Source organism: Netta rufina (assembly GCF_964035555.1).
Source record: "Netta rufina genome assembly, chromosome: 5".
In the NCBI taxonomy this organism is placed as follows: Eukaryota; Metazoa; Chordata; class Aves; order Anseriformes; family Anatidae; genus Netta; species Netta rufina.
In genome coordinates this window covers 46185561-46198960 of record NC_140128.1, presented here as the reverse complement: position 1 = coordinate 46198960, position 13400 = coordinate 46185561, and the positions used below count along the sequence as shown (strand labels likewise).

At 43.4% G+C, this 13400-nt stretch overlaps 2 protein-coding genes across 2 annotated transcripts in view; both read left to right on the top strand.

The window, feature by feature from the left end:
- Nucleotides 1-3054, top strand: part of EPS8L2 (EPS8 signaling adaptor L2) — a 61585-nt gene extending 58531 nt beyond the window's left edge. Inside the window, exons 20-21 of the mRNA XM_084288173.1 lie at nt 235-367; nt 684-3054. Coding sequence (XP_084144299.1) covers nt 235-367; nt 684-755 — 205 coding nt within the window. The 3' untranslated portion in view covers nt 756-3054. The remainder of the gene's footprint in view (nt 1-234; nt 368-683) is intronic.
- A 1693-nt stretch (nt 3055-4747) lies between these two features.
- On the top strand, nt 4748-12469 carry TALDO1 (transaldolase 1). The gene is made up of 8 exons (XM_084288448.1): nt 4748-4956; nt 7641-7764; nt 8207-8314; nt 8981-9112; nt 9558-9733; nt 9886-10083; nt 11066-11211; nt 11846-12469. The coding sequence occupies exons 1-8, from the start codon at nt 4860-4862 to the stop codon at nt 11876-11878; spliced, it is 1014 nt and encodes a 337-aa protein (XP_084144574.1). The 5' UTR covers nt 4748-4859; the 3' UTR covers nt 11879-12469.
- The last annotated feature ends 931 nt before the right edge of the window (nt 12470-13400 follow it).

The following is a 13400-nucleotide window of genomic DNA, read 5'->3' as shown; positions in this document are numbered from 1 at the left end:
CACACACTGGGTGCTGGGGTGACACTGGTGTCACCCGCTCCTCCCAGCCTGCTGTCAACCCCTCCAAGAGCTCGCATTACCCAACAGCTGCCACATCGCCAGGGCCTTGCATGTGAAAAGGTCCTGGTGCAGGGGCTGTACTTCATCTGCTCTCAGCCCTGTTATCTCTGAATCCTCACCTTTGGCAAGAGGCCATGTGTAACACAACTATCTCCTCGTTTTGTGTCTCCCCAGGACAGTGGAACACCTTGGCATCCTTACTGGAGCTCAGCTTTTCTCCCTGAACAGAGAGGAGCTGAAGAAAGTGTGTGGTGATGAAGGAAACAGAGTGTACAGTAAAATCACGGTGGAGAAAAACCAACTGGAGGTAAGTAGCTTTCTGGATAACTCCCACCCAAATGGATGCCTGTACCAGCAGTGTCAGATGGTGCTTTAAACATGCATTTTAAGACACACAATTAAAAATAATAATAATAAAAATGAACCCAACCCTAAAAATACTGAGAATTCTCTTAAGCAAAACGGCCTCAAATCTGTAAGGCGGATCACCCTGTCTCCACTAAAGACTGCCTTTTTACTGTTGCCTTTGATATTCATTCTACTCTTATGGAATTAGTTAAATATTATAATTTAACCACAGCTTGAAGTCGAAATTCAAACTTGCTGTTTTGTTTCCATTCTAGAAAAACAGAGGGGAGACAGAGCTCCAAGAAATTATGAAGCGTCGCCAGGAGAGGATTGATTCTGCTAATTAAAATCTATCTGCTTTTTTTCAGCTATTAGTCATAGTAGTGCAGAAAAAGGGAACAAAAGCAATGATCCTCAGTCCAGACAAGAGAGAGCAGTGCTCCACACTTAGCAGTGTAATTGCCATCAAAGTGACAATTCCTTGAACACTGTTGATAAGGATAGACATTAAGACCATGTCCCATTGGGAAAGGTGTTTTAATATTGCATGAAATCTTTTTTTTATATATATCTATATATTTTATACTGAAATTGTATGTGCATGTGATCAGAGTGGATCAGAACTGACACGGGTCTGAATGTAGGACAATGGCTGGACCCCACAGAGCTTTTAACATACGGCTGCACATGCTTCTGGTCCCCTCGCCAGCACGGCTCGGGGATGGAGGACACGGCACGCTGCACAGAACAAGCCAGCCTGAATGTTTAGAGTCTGGGCTATGGAAATATGTCTTTTCCCTACCTTTTGTTTCCTTCTTGGTGGCAGATATCCCCTGCAGCCCAATAGTAAAGGCTCAGTGGCAGTTCAGTGCCCTTCCTGCCCCCCTCTGCCCTCTGGAATTGCAACATACATTACATAAGACTGGGCTGCTTCTTTAAATACACGTACCAGTTAGTGCTGCCTTTGAACAGTGGAAATAAGCTTTCATTGCGTAATAAAGAGCAGGATCTGAGTGACAACTGAAGTGATTTTAATCTGCAAATAGGTGAGCTCAGCCTGATCATCCCTGCTTACGCAGAGGCTGGGGCTCAGGGCAGCTGCGCAGCCCTTCACCTTGGCACGAAGCCTGTATACGAAAGCTGCAGAATTGCCAAAGCCAGGCCTCAGATAAGAAGAAAAGCCCCCACCATTTGCTCCCCACCTAGCCACACCCAAAGCCATTTTCTGGATGTCCAACACTCTGCCTCACCTTCGCATTTTCATTGCAAAGAATAATCTGAGATGCTTCCTAAATAAGAAAACAAAACACAATTGGAATGGCTGTTTTAATATAAAATGAATAGCCACAAGGAAAAAAAATGCAAAAAAGTTATCTGATTTAGTAGATGCTGCTGTTCTTCAATTCCTATTTTTCTTAATAATGTTATGTGCATATGTATATATCTTTCTAGTGAAATATCCCCTTACTCTTACAATCTATAAATAGGGATGAGGAAAAATATTCCTGTCCGAGATATAATCAAGTGATTGTGCATCAATATTTTACTCAAAGTTTTAAAAACTCAAGCAAGCATATAATAGATTTCCTGTCCACAGCACATTTGGCACACTGTATTTAGGTCTACGTTTTACTTACAAACTTGGTAAGAATATACCAAAGCAAACACATCTACAGGAAGTGCTCACAGACCGGGAAGACTTCGCCTTTCTCTCATTCACGTTTACTTTGGCTGAATGGGGATTCAGGCCCAGACTCCACAAAGACTTACACACCTTACATGTGTGCTTTCCTTTATGTGCTGTGAAAGGTCCCCACCTCCTTCACAGAGAACCCCTCGAAAGGCTAGGCATGTACCTAAGTCTTTGTATAATTTGGGCCTGCGCTTGCACATTCAATGAAAAAAAGCTGTGCAGATGCAAAGCAGCAGTGGGGGAACAGGGGTCTAACTCTGAGCATACTGATGCATCTCTCAATTTTGGCTTAGTTCTTCCAACCACGTTTCCAATTGATGATATATTTTCCTTAATAGTTAAATAGCTAATTGTTAGCACCAGCAGAATTAGGGTGCAGGCAGGTAGCTTGAAGAGGAGGATCATCTTTTCAGTCACAATGCTGCTGGCTTGCCACAGTGGCTGGAATTTGCAAAGGGCACTCACCTGGTCAGGGAGGGATGATAAGGACAATTCTCCTGAGAAGCCCTGGCTCCGGATTTGGGTGGAGATGGGAAGCAGGTGTGAATACTGGCAAACTATTGGTGTTATAAGCACAGGAAGCTGAATCGTTTCTAAAATGAAAATAAAAACAAATGGTGAGCTTGGGAATATGATATCTTTCTTGTTTTTGTCTATGAGGTTAAACATAGAATCACATGGAATTATATTTACTTGGGATTTTAATAGAATTGTACGCAACAGTTCCGTGAAACTAAGAGCCAGGGGAGCATTTTGTAAAATAAGAGTGTCAGTAAACCTTATAGCAGGTCACTTTAAAAATTTCCACATGACTGAGCTGTGCATCTGTTATATTTGTACCGCCTGCAGATAATGCTATAATGCACTGTACATTAATGTAATTGAACGAAGGATAAAATGATATAACCATGCACTATATAAGATTTATTAAAATAGTTAAGTTATACTTATAACTCCATCTCTGTCTCTTTCTTTTGGATATAAAGGAAAGCAACAGGACTGAAAACTGTTGTTAAGGGTTGGCTTTTATTAATGACTTGTTGCTGTGAGTCTGCTCAGATACACAGCAGAATATCTGAAACAGCACGTTTCCTTTCTTTTCTTGGGAACTGCCATTCAAAGAAAGGATGTTATGGCCTTGATAATCATTCACGTCTAAAAATAGTGCTAGGTAAAAATTCCACATATGATAACAATCAAACAGTGGGAAAGTTACCAGCTGAATCCAAAACATCCCCTTTCTTGGCATGCTGAGTAACAAAAATCTGTTACCTCTGGAACAAGCAACTGAGGCAGAATAACAGTACTCACACAAACAGGTAGTGTCCAAGACCACATTTTGCACTGACAAGATAAAAATGCCCAACTGTGGTCAATGACAGCTAATGGAGGGCCAGGAACAAAGAGAAGGAAAGGGATATACAGCAGAGACCTTCAAGGTTTGCAAGTCTTGGCAAGGACCCTGGAGACAATGAGAATATGTTTCCTACAGTCATAGAATTCAAAGCAGACTTAAAACTAATGCTTCTTTCCATTGTCCTCTCTCCGGGTTGCACAAAGCATGTGAGGTTTCTAGAAAAGCATGTGCCTGTATATCAGAAAGGGAAATTACTGTCACAGCTTCCACAACTGAAACAATGCAAGACAAAATGAAGGGAACACCACGATCCAAATTGTCTCTGTCTGAAGGCCAAGTGGCAGCTTCTGCAACAACTGCAGCCAAGTCCCATTCCCTATTTCTGAAGCGCAACTGTGCTAACAGGGCTTTTAAATGGCTGGCGCAGAGGATCACCTTCTCCAGAGCTTGAATGGAGCTGAGGCGCATGAAGAGCTGCAGATGCCTGAGGAGAATCATAGAATCATTGAGGCTGGAGAAGTCCTTCAAGACCATCTGGTCCAACCATCACCCTACTACCAATGTCACCCACTAAACCATGGCCCTAAGCAACACGTCCAACCTCTCCTTAAACACCCCCAGGGACGGTGACACCACCACCTCCCTGGGCAACCTGTCCCAGTGCCTGACTGCTCTTTCTGAGCAGAAATGTCTCCTCTTTTCCAACCTGAACCTCCCCTGGCGCAACTTGAGGCCATTCCCTCTAGCCCTATCACCTTGTAGTGAGGGGCCCAAAGTTGAACACAGGGAACTTTGCGCCAGCAGGGGTTTAGGTTGGATATTAGGAAGAACTTCTTTTCTGAAAGGGCTGTGAGGCATTGGAATGGGCTGCCCAGGGAAGTGGTGGAGTCACCATCCCCGGAGCTCTTTAAAAGACGTGTAGACGTAGAGCTCAGTGACATGGTTTAGTCGAGGGCTGGTTAGCGTCAGGGCAGAGTTGGACTGGGGGCTCTTGGAGGTCTCTCCCAGCCCAGGTGATTTTGTGACACGGGGGACACACGGGGGACACAGGGCGCCCACAGGGCGCCTCACGCCCAGGGCAGCCGCATCCCCCGTCGCCAAGGTGACGAGCTCCCGCCCTCCCGAGCCGCGAAAGCAGCCAATCAGAAGCTTCCTCCCTCCCTTCGCCCCTCCTTCCCTCTTGCTGGCCGCCGCCCGTCTTGTCACCGCGCTTCTGATTGGCTCAGTGCTCCCCCCCTCGAGACGGGATTGGCGGAGGGCCGGGCGGGCGGCTCCACCTCTCCCCGGGAGCCGAGGCCGCGGGTGTCGGGCGCGAGCGGCGGGTGCGCGCGCAGGCCGGCTTCCCTCCGGGCACGCAGCTCCCTTAAAGGCCGGCGCCAGCCCCCCCCCGCCCTACGGACAATGTCGGTGTCCCCCGTGAAGCGGCAGAAGATGGAGTCGGCGCTGGACCAGCTCAAGCACCACACCACGGTGGTGGCCGACACCGGGGATTTCAACGGTGAGGGTGGAGGGGGAAAAAAAGCGGCGGGGCGGGCGGCGGCTCTTAAACACCCCCCCCCGTGGCGCAGAATGGACGCGCCCGGCCGAGGGGGCGAGCGGCGGAGGGGGAGCGAACCATCTCGGCGGGGTGGGGGGGGGCTGGGAGCGCGCTGCCCCCCACCGGGTGCGCTGCCCCGCCGCCCCCAGGATCGCGGGTTCGAGACCCCGGCTCCCGGGAGCCGCCGGGTGCAGCCCCTTGGCAATCCGCTGGGGCTTATTGTAATTAACAGGCGGTCTGCAGGGACTCGCTGCTAATTAACAGGCGGGGGGAGCTCCTCCGATAGCCGCTGTGTGCGGTTGGGTGGTGGTGGTGTGTTTTTTTGGTTTTTTTTTTTTTGCCCTTCTTCAGAAGGCGGAAGCAAAGCAGCCGTGAGGCAATAAAATAATGCAAGAGGGTTAGTTTTTGGCGTTCGTTATCTGGCGAGGAGGCGCCCTCACACCGCAGCCCGGCCCAGCAGCTCCCTGAGGGTCTCACGGGGCCGCGTCCTGCCCTGCCGCCCCTCCTGAGGCAGCCGTCTGCCTCCAACCTGCCTCATCCTGCAGCGAAACGTTACAGGGAAATGTTATTTTCCTTCCTGACTGGCACCACGGACAACTGCAGCACCTGAAGGGCGCAGGGCACTCACACGGCTCTGTCCAGATGAAATGAAGGCAGTCAGGAACAGTAAGTGACAGCTTGAGCCTCGTCAGGTTTACCTGCCCTGGAGTAGCAACAAGCCTGGGTAAAGACCAGCGTGTGGTGAAATGAGATGAACTTAAGGCATTGCCCTGGCTTCAGAAAAACATCATGAAGAATCTTTGTGACAGCAGGGGGGAGTTGGTGGCAGTAAGCAGGCTGAGAGCTGCCTGCTGGAAAGTTTTAACGTGCTCCTTGAAATGCTTTTGCAGTTGATCTCTGACTGCCTGTTGTCACCTGTGGATCTTCCTTACTGTGCAAACAAGGCTTCGGGTGACATCTGGCTCCCTCCCTGTTCAGCTTAAATGCTGCTGCTAATTAAAGTACAGCTGTTGCTAACATAATTGCAAGGATCTTAGATAAATGTGTCTGTATGGCACTGTGTAAGAAAAGAGGCTCATTTGAACAGATCCCAAAGCAAGAGACCAACTGCCGACCTCACTTATATCTGCAGCAAGTGGTGGTTTGATTCAGTAGCAGCTGCAATAACTTTGCAGTTTTAAGCAAGCCACACCAGCCTATGCTTACTCTTGCACAGTTTTCCTTGTGCTCACAGTGGCACACCAGTCGCAAGTGCAAAACACTTGCAAAAGCTTGTACTGGGCAGCTGAAATACAGGCTGCTTGCCACAAGACCACTTTTTCTGCAACATTTCCATCAGCCACACTACCCTCACATTGAACCGGCATCTGGAAAATACTGAATAACTGTATCATTACCAGTATCTCCTCAACATCCACTGGAATACCTACCTAGCCTTCTTGCCTGACATGCTTAATTGTCCTGTTTAGGATGGGTGACAGGCTTAATGAGATTACTTTATGCATCTTGCCAGAAACCCATAACATTCTTTTAACTGCTGCAATACTGTAGAAATGTAATAAGCTGTCAAAAATACACTTTTCTAAAATTGTGCATCTGCTTCAGAACATGGTTTTCTAAATGCACCACTTTATTCTGAGCAGCATCCCTGTGAATTAAAGTGTTTTTTGAAAGCTGTGTTTATATGGCATGAACTTGCTCCAGGATCACAATCGTTGCCCATGGGGACGTTATAAAAAAAAACAAAAAACAAAAAACAATATTTTTCTTCTCTCTCTACAAAAACTGTCATATTCTATTAACTTGTGTTTTAATCCCCATGCAGAAATGCAGAGGAAAAGGAGCTGATAATATTTTGTTCTTCTGGACATTCAGATGCATTAGCTCTGGTTGACTCTCTGGGGCTTGTAAGCAGCAGTCACCGAAGGGCCTGCAGAGGCACTGACCCGTTTGCTGAGTCAGACCCAGCATGCTGGGCAGCTCAGCTCTGATTAGGGCCTGACAATGCACAGTCACAGCCTGCTTTGGTAAACAACTGCTGCCACCTGAAATAGGTGTAGTCCAGGGATTAGGATAAGCCAAACATACAAACGTCTTACATACAAAAGGCAGCCTGGCAGTATAAGGAACTTATAAGACCTGACAAAAAAAAAGCCACCTGCAACTACTTGAAGTTTTAAAATGCTAAAAGACACTAACGTTTTTTTGACAAATGAATTTTTCTTTTTCTCTTGCTCTAACAGTTGTAGACAAACAAAACCCCAAATGCCTAGCCCTAAAAGGGAAGAGATTTCTTTGTCTTTACTTTCCCAGTAAATTCAGCTATGGAATTCAGCTGTGATGGTGAATATGACATGAAGGTCTAGTATCACTTCTCTTCATCTGTCATTTCTACAAGTTTATTTCTTTTGGGTAATGCCTGAAGTAGTGAGTAAGCTTTGCTCTGTTGTATTGCTGCAGTGCTGTTAGCCTCATAGCAGTACTTCTGATGCAAGCCAACATTCAGGCAGTGATATTTGAACATCACCATACACTAGTCTGACCTGTCACGAGTACAACTACCCTACAACCATAAGTGTTTTCATCTTTACATATCTGAGCAAAATCCTTTTAATATTTTAAATGAGCTCTTTTTATTTCCCTAGCAATTGACGAGTACAAGCCCCTAGATGCCACCACAAACCCATCTCTGATACTAGCTGCGGCTCAGATGCCAGCTTACCAGAAACTTGTGGATGATGCAGTTGCATACGGAAAAAAACTTGGAGGGTAAGAAAAATGTTGTTGTTCACCTCCCCCGTGTAGGTCTATATTTAAGACACTTCATTTCTGCAAGTAGTGTTTAGTACTACTAGCAACATACTAGGGCTTTTCCCCCTGCGTGCTTGTAGGTTTATCTCCTGTACCAGAAAGCCTCAACCCTAAAGAAAAGCTGCTTGTTACAAGGTTCAGTTTATCTCCATTTATCCATTCTCATATAGCCTTCTAGGACTGCTCCAGAAAACATTCCTGAGTTGACAGCATAATAGGAAATAGTGTCTGAAGGCTAATATTATTGGTGGTACACAGAGAGCAGAACAAACATGGAGCAGAGCAGAAGTGGTTATTTGAATGTTAAACAGACTGTGAAATTTGATCTTGAAATCAGTGGCAAGTACTGAACATGCTACCCTCCCCCATAAAAAATGATTTTGTTCTTCATGTTTTTTAGGTCAGAAGATGAGCAAATACAAAATGCTTGTGACAAACTTTTTGTATTATTTGGAGCTGAAATATTGAAGAGGATACCTGGCCGCGTGTCCACGGAAGTAGATGCAAGGTTTGCTCTCTTTCCTCTGGGTTACCCTGTATATTTGTGCCTACAAAAAGGGATGATGTGAGCTGAAGAAATACGATCTTGACTGGGCAGTTCACTGTTACAGGAGTACCAGGAGCTTGTGTTGTTAATATTTAGACAATGAATTGCAGTTCATTTGCTTGATCAGGACTTTGTTATAACTTGGTGACAAAACTTCCTAAGAACAAGTAATGTAGAGATCTGATCTTTGTTGTCCTCCTTCTGGTTGTTAGTCAAGGGAAACCCCATGCTTCTAACATACCTAGAACTTTGCTCATTCTCTTCTGTGTGATAGTCCTCAATTTTCCAAGAGATCTGCTATAGCAGTTTATTTAGTGACTTGTTTAGGATTTGTCTATGTGCTCCTTGTGAAGTCACTTCTAAGGTTCAGCTTCTATATTCATTATGGAAAAACTTGAGGAAAATATAACTTTCTCAGAGAAAGTTATGTTGAGCTCCGGATTCTCCAAATTAAACAGTAGCAGTGCTGTGTCACTGCTACTTGACAGTCAAGGAAGTATCTCTGAGAAGAAAAACCTGCTACTAGTACATAAATTCTGTTAATGTAGTACAGTGGTTCTGAATGTTGTTTCTTTTGGAGAGTTTTTTTTTTAATAAAACTTAAGAAGTCCTACTCTTGTTCCAAAGGTTGTCCTTTGATAAGGAAGGAATGATTCAGAGGGCCCGGCGTCTTATCGACCTTTATAAGGAAGCAGGAATTGGTAAAGATCGGATTCTCATAAAGCTCTCTTCAACATGGGAAGGAATCCAGGCTGGCAAGTAAGTACTTCTGTTCCTGGCATGCTGATTCATAGTATGCTTCTGGCTGTTTGGACACTTAAACACGTTCTACACATAAAACAAAGTATTGTTTTGAAAGCACTGCACCAGGAAACTTGTTGCCAGGGATACAGCTAGCAAGTGTGGTGCTATACTGAAGCTTTCTGCTGAATTAGGAAAAGTTTGTTCATACAAGGGCTGGGCCATTTGTAAACAGTTTCCTGAAATGTTGTGTTAAGTCATCTGCATTTGGTTTAGGGAACACTATTGAATAGATCACGGGTAGTGCAAAACATTTGTTTTGCTACCTTTACACTTTAAAGCTTAATTAGAGATGTGGTACAGTTTATAAAGTCAATAAATCAATAGTTTAACCTACTAACATTGCTAGAATCTAAGTTTATTAGATGAGGAAAATGCCATTTAAGCCTGCCTATGTCTGCAGGGTTCTGGAAGCAGAGTATGGGATTCACTGCAACATGACCTTGCTGTTCTCCTTTGCCCAGGCAGTTGCCTGTGCTGAAGCTGGGGTTACTCTGATTTCCCCATTTGTAGGACGCATCCTGGATTGGTATGTTGCAAATGGAGATAAGAAAGCCTATGAACCTTCAGAGGATCCAGGTAAGCTTCCCCCTCCCCCAAAAAGCTCCTCCTTTGAACTGCAGTTTACTTCTAAAAATCCCCTTGTGAAACAAATGGTTTTCAAGGTGTTCTAAATAATCATTTGTGCCTCAAATGAATTATTCTGAAAACTACTAATTTTTCTTCTTTAGGAGTGAAGAGTGTCACTAAAATCTATAACTACTACAAAAAGTTTGGCTACAAAACTATTGTGATGGGTGCTTCATTTCGAAATACGGGAGAAATAAAAGCGCTTACAGGCTGTGACTATCTGACTATTTCACCCAAGCTTTTGGCAGAGCTCAGCAAAGAGCATGTCAAGCTAACTCCCACGCTCAGCGTTAAAGATGGTAAGTCTACTTCTACATAATATAGGCTTGCTTTGACTCCCTGTCTTCTTGAGCATTAAGAGCATGCGTTTCCCCTCAGCTCTACGCTGCCAGTTTCCACTCTGTTTTAAGACTGAAAGTTGACCCTTCCCCAAAGGGGTCACATTACTGTACTACCACCACTGCTTATACATAGTTCCTTAGGGTCTTGGGTCTGAGTATGCTAACTGGAATTAAGATGGGTTTTGAGCACCTTCCCCTGAAAGGACAGGGAGAGAAGAAGGAACTTCATATATTTGGGATGATTTTTTACTGATTGTTAACAGAGATGCCAAACAGGGTTTAATCATTACGCTGATACTGTATCAGATAATTGTTAGCTCTAGGCATGCTGAAAGATGTTTTTTTCTACAGAAACTTTAGAAATGAAGTAATATGCAAGAATAATTTTTCTACTGATATTAGGCCACAGTAGTTCTCAGTGTATGTTCCCATTGCTTTTGCTTCTCCATTGCCTTAAACATTTCTTCTCAACCCAGATGATGAGATTTGCAGAGTTGTTGTCATGGGTTGCTGCTTACAGGGTGCTAGCTAGCTTGTAGGCATGTTATCAATTGAGCTTTTGTTAGGTGCTTGCCAAATAATCAAAGCCTTAATTGTTCAGCATATTTGCTTAGAATATCTTGCTGTGGTAGGACCATTGCATAATTCTTGATAATAGGCCTGAAAGTACTGTACCATTCAGAAGCAGATACAAGATAACAGCATACCTATGAACATTGTGTTTTAAGGGAGACTGATTTCTGTATAACACTTTTTCAGAACGCAGTGTAGGAACACTGTCAGTCTTACAGCCCAAAGTGTGCTCATGCAGCAAGTCTCATTGAAAGTAGTACTTGAAACTTTTCAGCAGTTGTCAATGGACAGAACTTTGAGATACCTGTGGTTTTTGATAGCAATCTGATAATACAATTTTGTTTCTTTTTGAATTTCCCTTGTGCAGCTCAGGCATGTGATCTTGAGAAGATCCACCTGGATGAGAAAGCATTCCGCTGGCACCATAATGAAGACCAAATGGCTGTGGAAAAACTCTCTGATGGGATCAGGAAATTTGCTGCAGATGCAATAAAGTTGGAGACAATGTTAAAGGTAGGTGCTATGTCATGCTGCCTCTTTCTACCTCTCATGTTCCTTCAAGTACTGCAGCTAACCCTCAATTGCTTGTGGTATGACAGAAGATTAGGAATGTGTCAGCAAGCCTGATCAAGTTTTGTACAGGTAGTACATGTTATGTAGGACAGGCAGTTAGACTGGACACCTCCATGGAATGAACTTTTTATTTTTGAGATACAGTGAAGTTTATATTCATGCCAGGTGTATATAGACACACCTCTTTTTTAGGCCTACGGCAGTGTTTAGAGTAGCAGCTAATCAAAATAACACTACTTGCTAAATTAAAAGTCTAATTCTAGACTGGTATCACTGACAGTTAACATCAATAATCTTCAGAGAGTGAGTTAGAAATAGTACATGCTTGTGTTCCTTGTAGGAGGCACCAAGCACAGATATGAGTATAGCTAGGACATGTAAAAGTTTTGTCAGTGTAGGACAAGTCTTTTAGATGGGATTAACTGAGTTTTGTGCTTTGGGGGGTAAGAATACACTAATGATGTCATCTAGGCACTTGTTGACTGACAACTACTTAACAGTGACTTAACTTGCATTACTAAAGCACAGCACAGTTCCCAAACTGCCACTTATTTGTTCACTTCTCTCTTTCTAGGAGCGAATGTTCAGTGCTGAAAATGGAAAGTAGAAAAGTCAGAATTCTCCTGACTTGTCAAGGCTGAATGAGTGGATCACCAGAGGTTAAATGGATGTACAAATGTCTTACCTGTAAAAGTCTTATGCTGTGTATGCATAGATTTCTGTATTATGCTTTTTTATCAATTTGCAAAGGGACAAATAACTTCAATTTTTTTGTGACACTTTTGTCAATACATGCCAATTAACACATACTTTCCTTGTAATGTGTTCACTGCTGCAGAGGAATCAGGTGATTCAGCTGACATGATAGTTCAGTTTCTACTAAAATATTCATAATGCTGTTTGTATTAAATTCCTAATTGCAAATTTATACTTAACATGTTAAGAAAGCAGTTTTCTTTCATGATGTCTTACAGTGACTTAAAGACAGATTTCCACAGATCTCCATTTTCCACTCTCTATGGTACATGCCCAAAAGTACTCTTATCTAACACATATACAATAGAACAATGGCTCCAGTCATTTGTCTTCTCTCTGCAACTAAGGTGGCAGCAGCAATTTACTGATTGGCAAAAGTGGTGAAGCATTTTTAAAGTTTTTTTTTTTTTTGTCAGGGGAACAGAAAAACAGCATCATAAGCAATTTTTAGGGATTTTGTCAAACACTTGCCTAAGAGCCCAGGGCAAGGTAAGAGCATAAGTGCAATTGATTGAAGCTGAAAATGGCACTGCTATTACAACACCAGCATAAGCTACAACTTCTGTGATATTACTGAAGGTTACCCTTTTCAAAACTAGATAGCTAAGTCTCCGAAGCAGTTAATAAATAACTTTAACTGTTTAATCTGAACTGACAAAATGACCACGTGGATATAACTCAGGATTGTTTGTTACAGCTTTGTTTCAGTCAAGTGTTACAGATTTGTAGATCATCTTTAGAGCAAGTTACTGTATTGCTTTATGACAGTTAGGGAACTGCTGCCAACCTTATCACCCAAATGACTTAAAAAAAGCCACAAACCACTAAAAACACACCCTCTGTATTACTCCCTGTTCCTTTTTGTCTTTGAGCTTCCTTCTTTGTATAAGAAGGAGAGCTGTATGTCAGTCTCCCTTTGAGGAATGGCCTAATTCTAAATGCTGCACTTCCCAATTACAGGGCTTTCTGTTAAGTAGGGATGCATCTGTTTACATTTCATGGCATATTTTGTGAAGACTAATTAAATATGTTATCGATTCATATAGGTCCAGTTCCACCAAGCATAGACAAGAAGTTCCTGTCTGTATGTAGACACATTTAACTATTTTCTTATCAAGTGGCGTGAACTTAGCCTTTTTTAAAAAAACACTAAGGCTATTATAGTTATACACAAACAATATCCTGCTTGAATAACACATGAAAAACAAGCCAAGGGAGCAAGGGGTCAGTAAGATCAGTCTGACACTTCAGCAGTCTTGTCAGAACATTGCCATAACAAACTGGAAGCTGTTGTTTCAACTAAACTGACAGATAATTGTACGCTCACAAACCAGATGTAGAATTGTGCCAGACATATGTCTACATATGTAGAC

Bases quoted from the DNA above. Each gene is read 5' to 3' on its own strand.
- TALDO1 (XM_084288448.1), top strand. From the start codon at position 4,860: ATGTCGGTGTCCCCCGTGAAGCGGCAGAAGATGGAGTCGGCGCTGGAC. The intron at 9,113-9,557 runs GTAAGTACTTCT...CTATGTCTGCAG, and splicing joins GAAGGAATCCAGGCTGGCAA to GGTTCTGGAAGCAGAGTATG. The intron at 9,734-9,885 runs GTAAGCTTCCCC...TTTCTTCTTTAG, and splicing joins TGAACCTTCAGAGGATCCAG to GAGTGAAGAGTGTCACTAAA.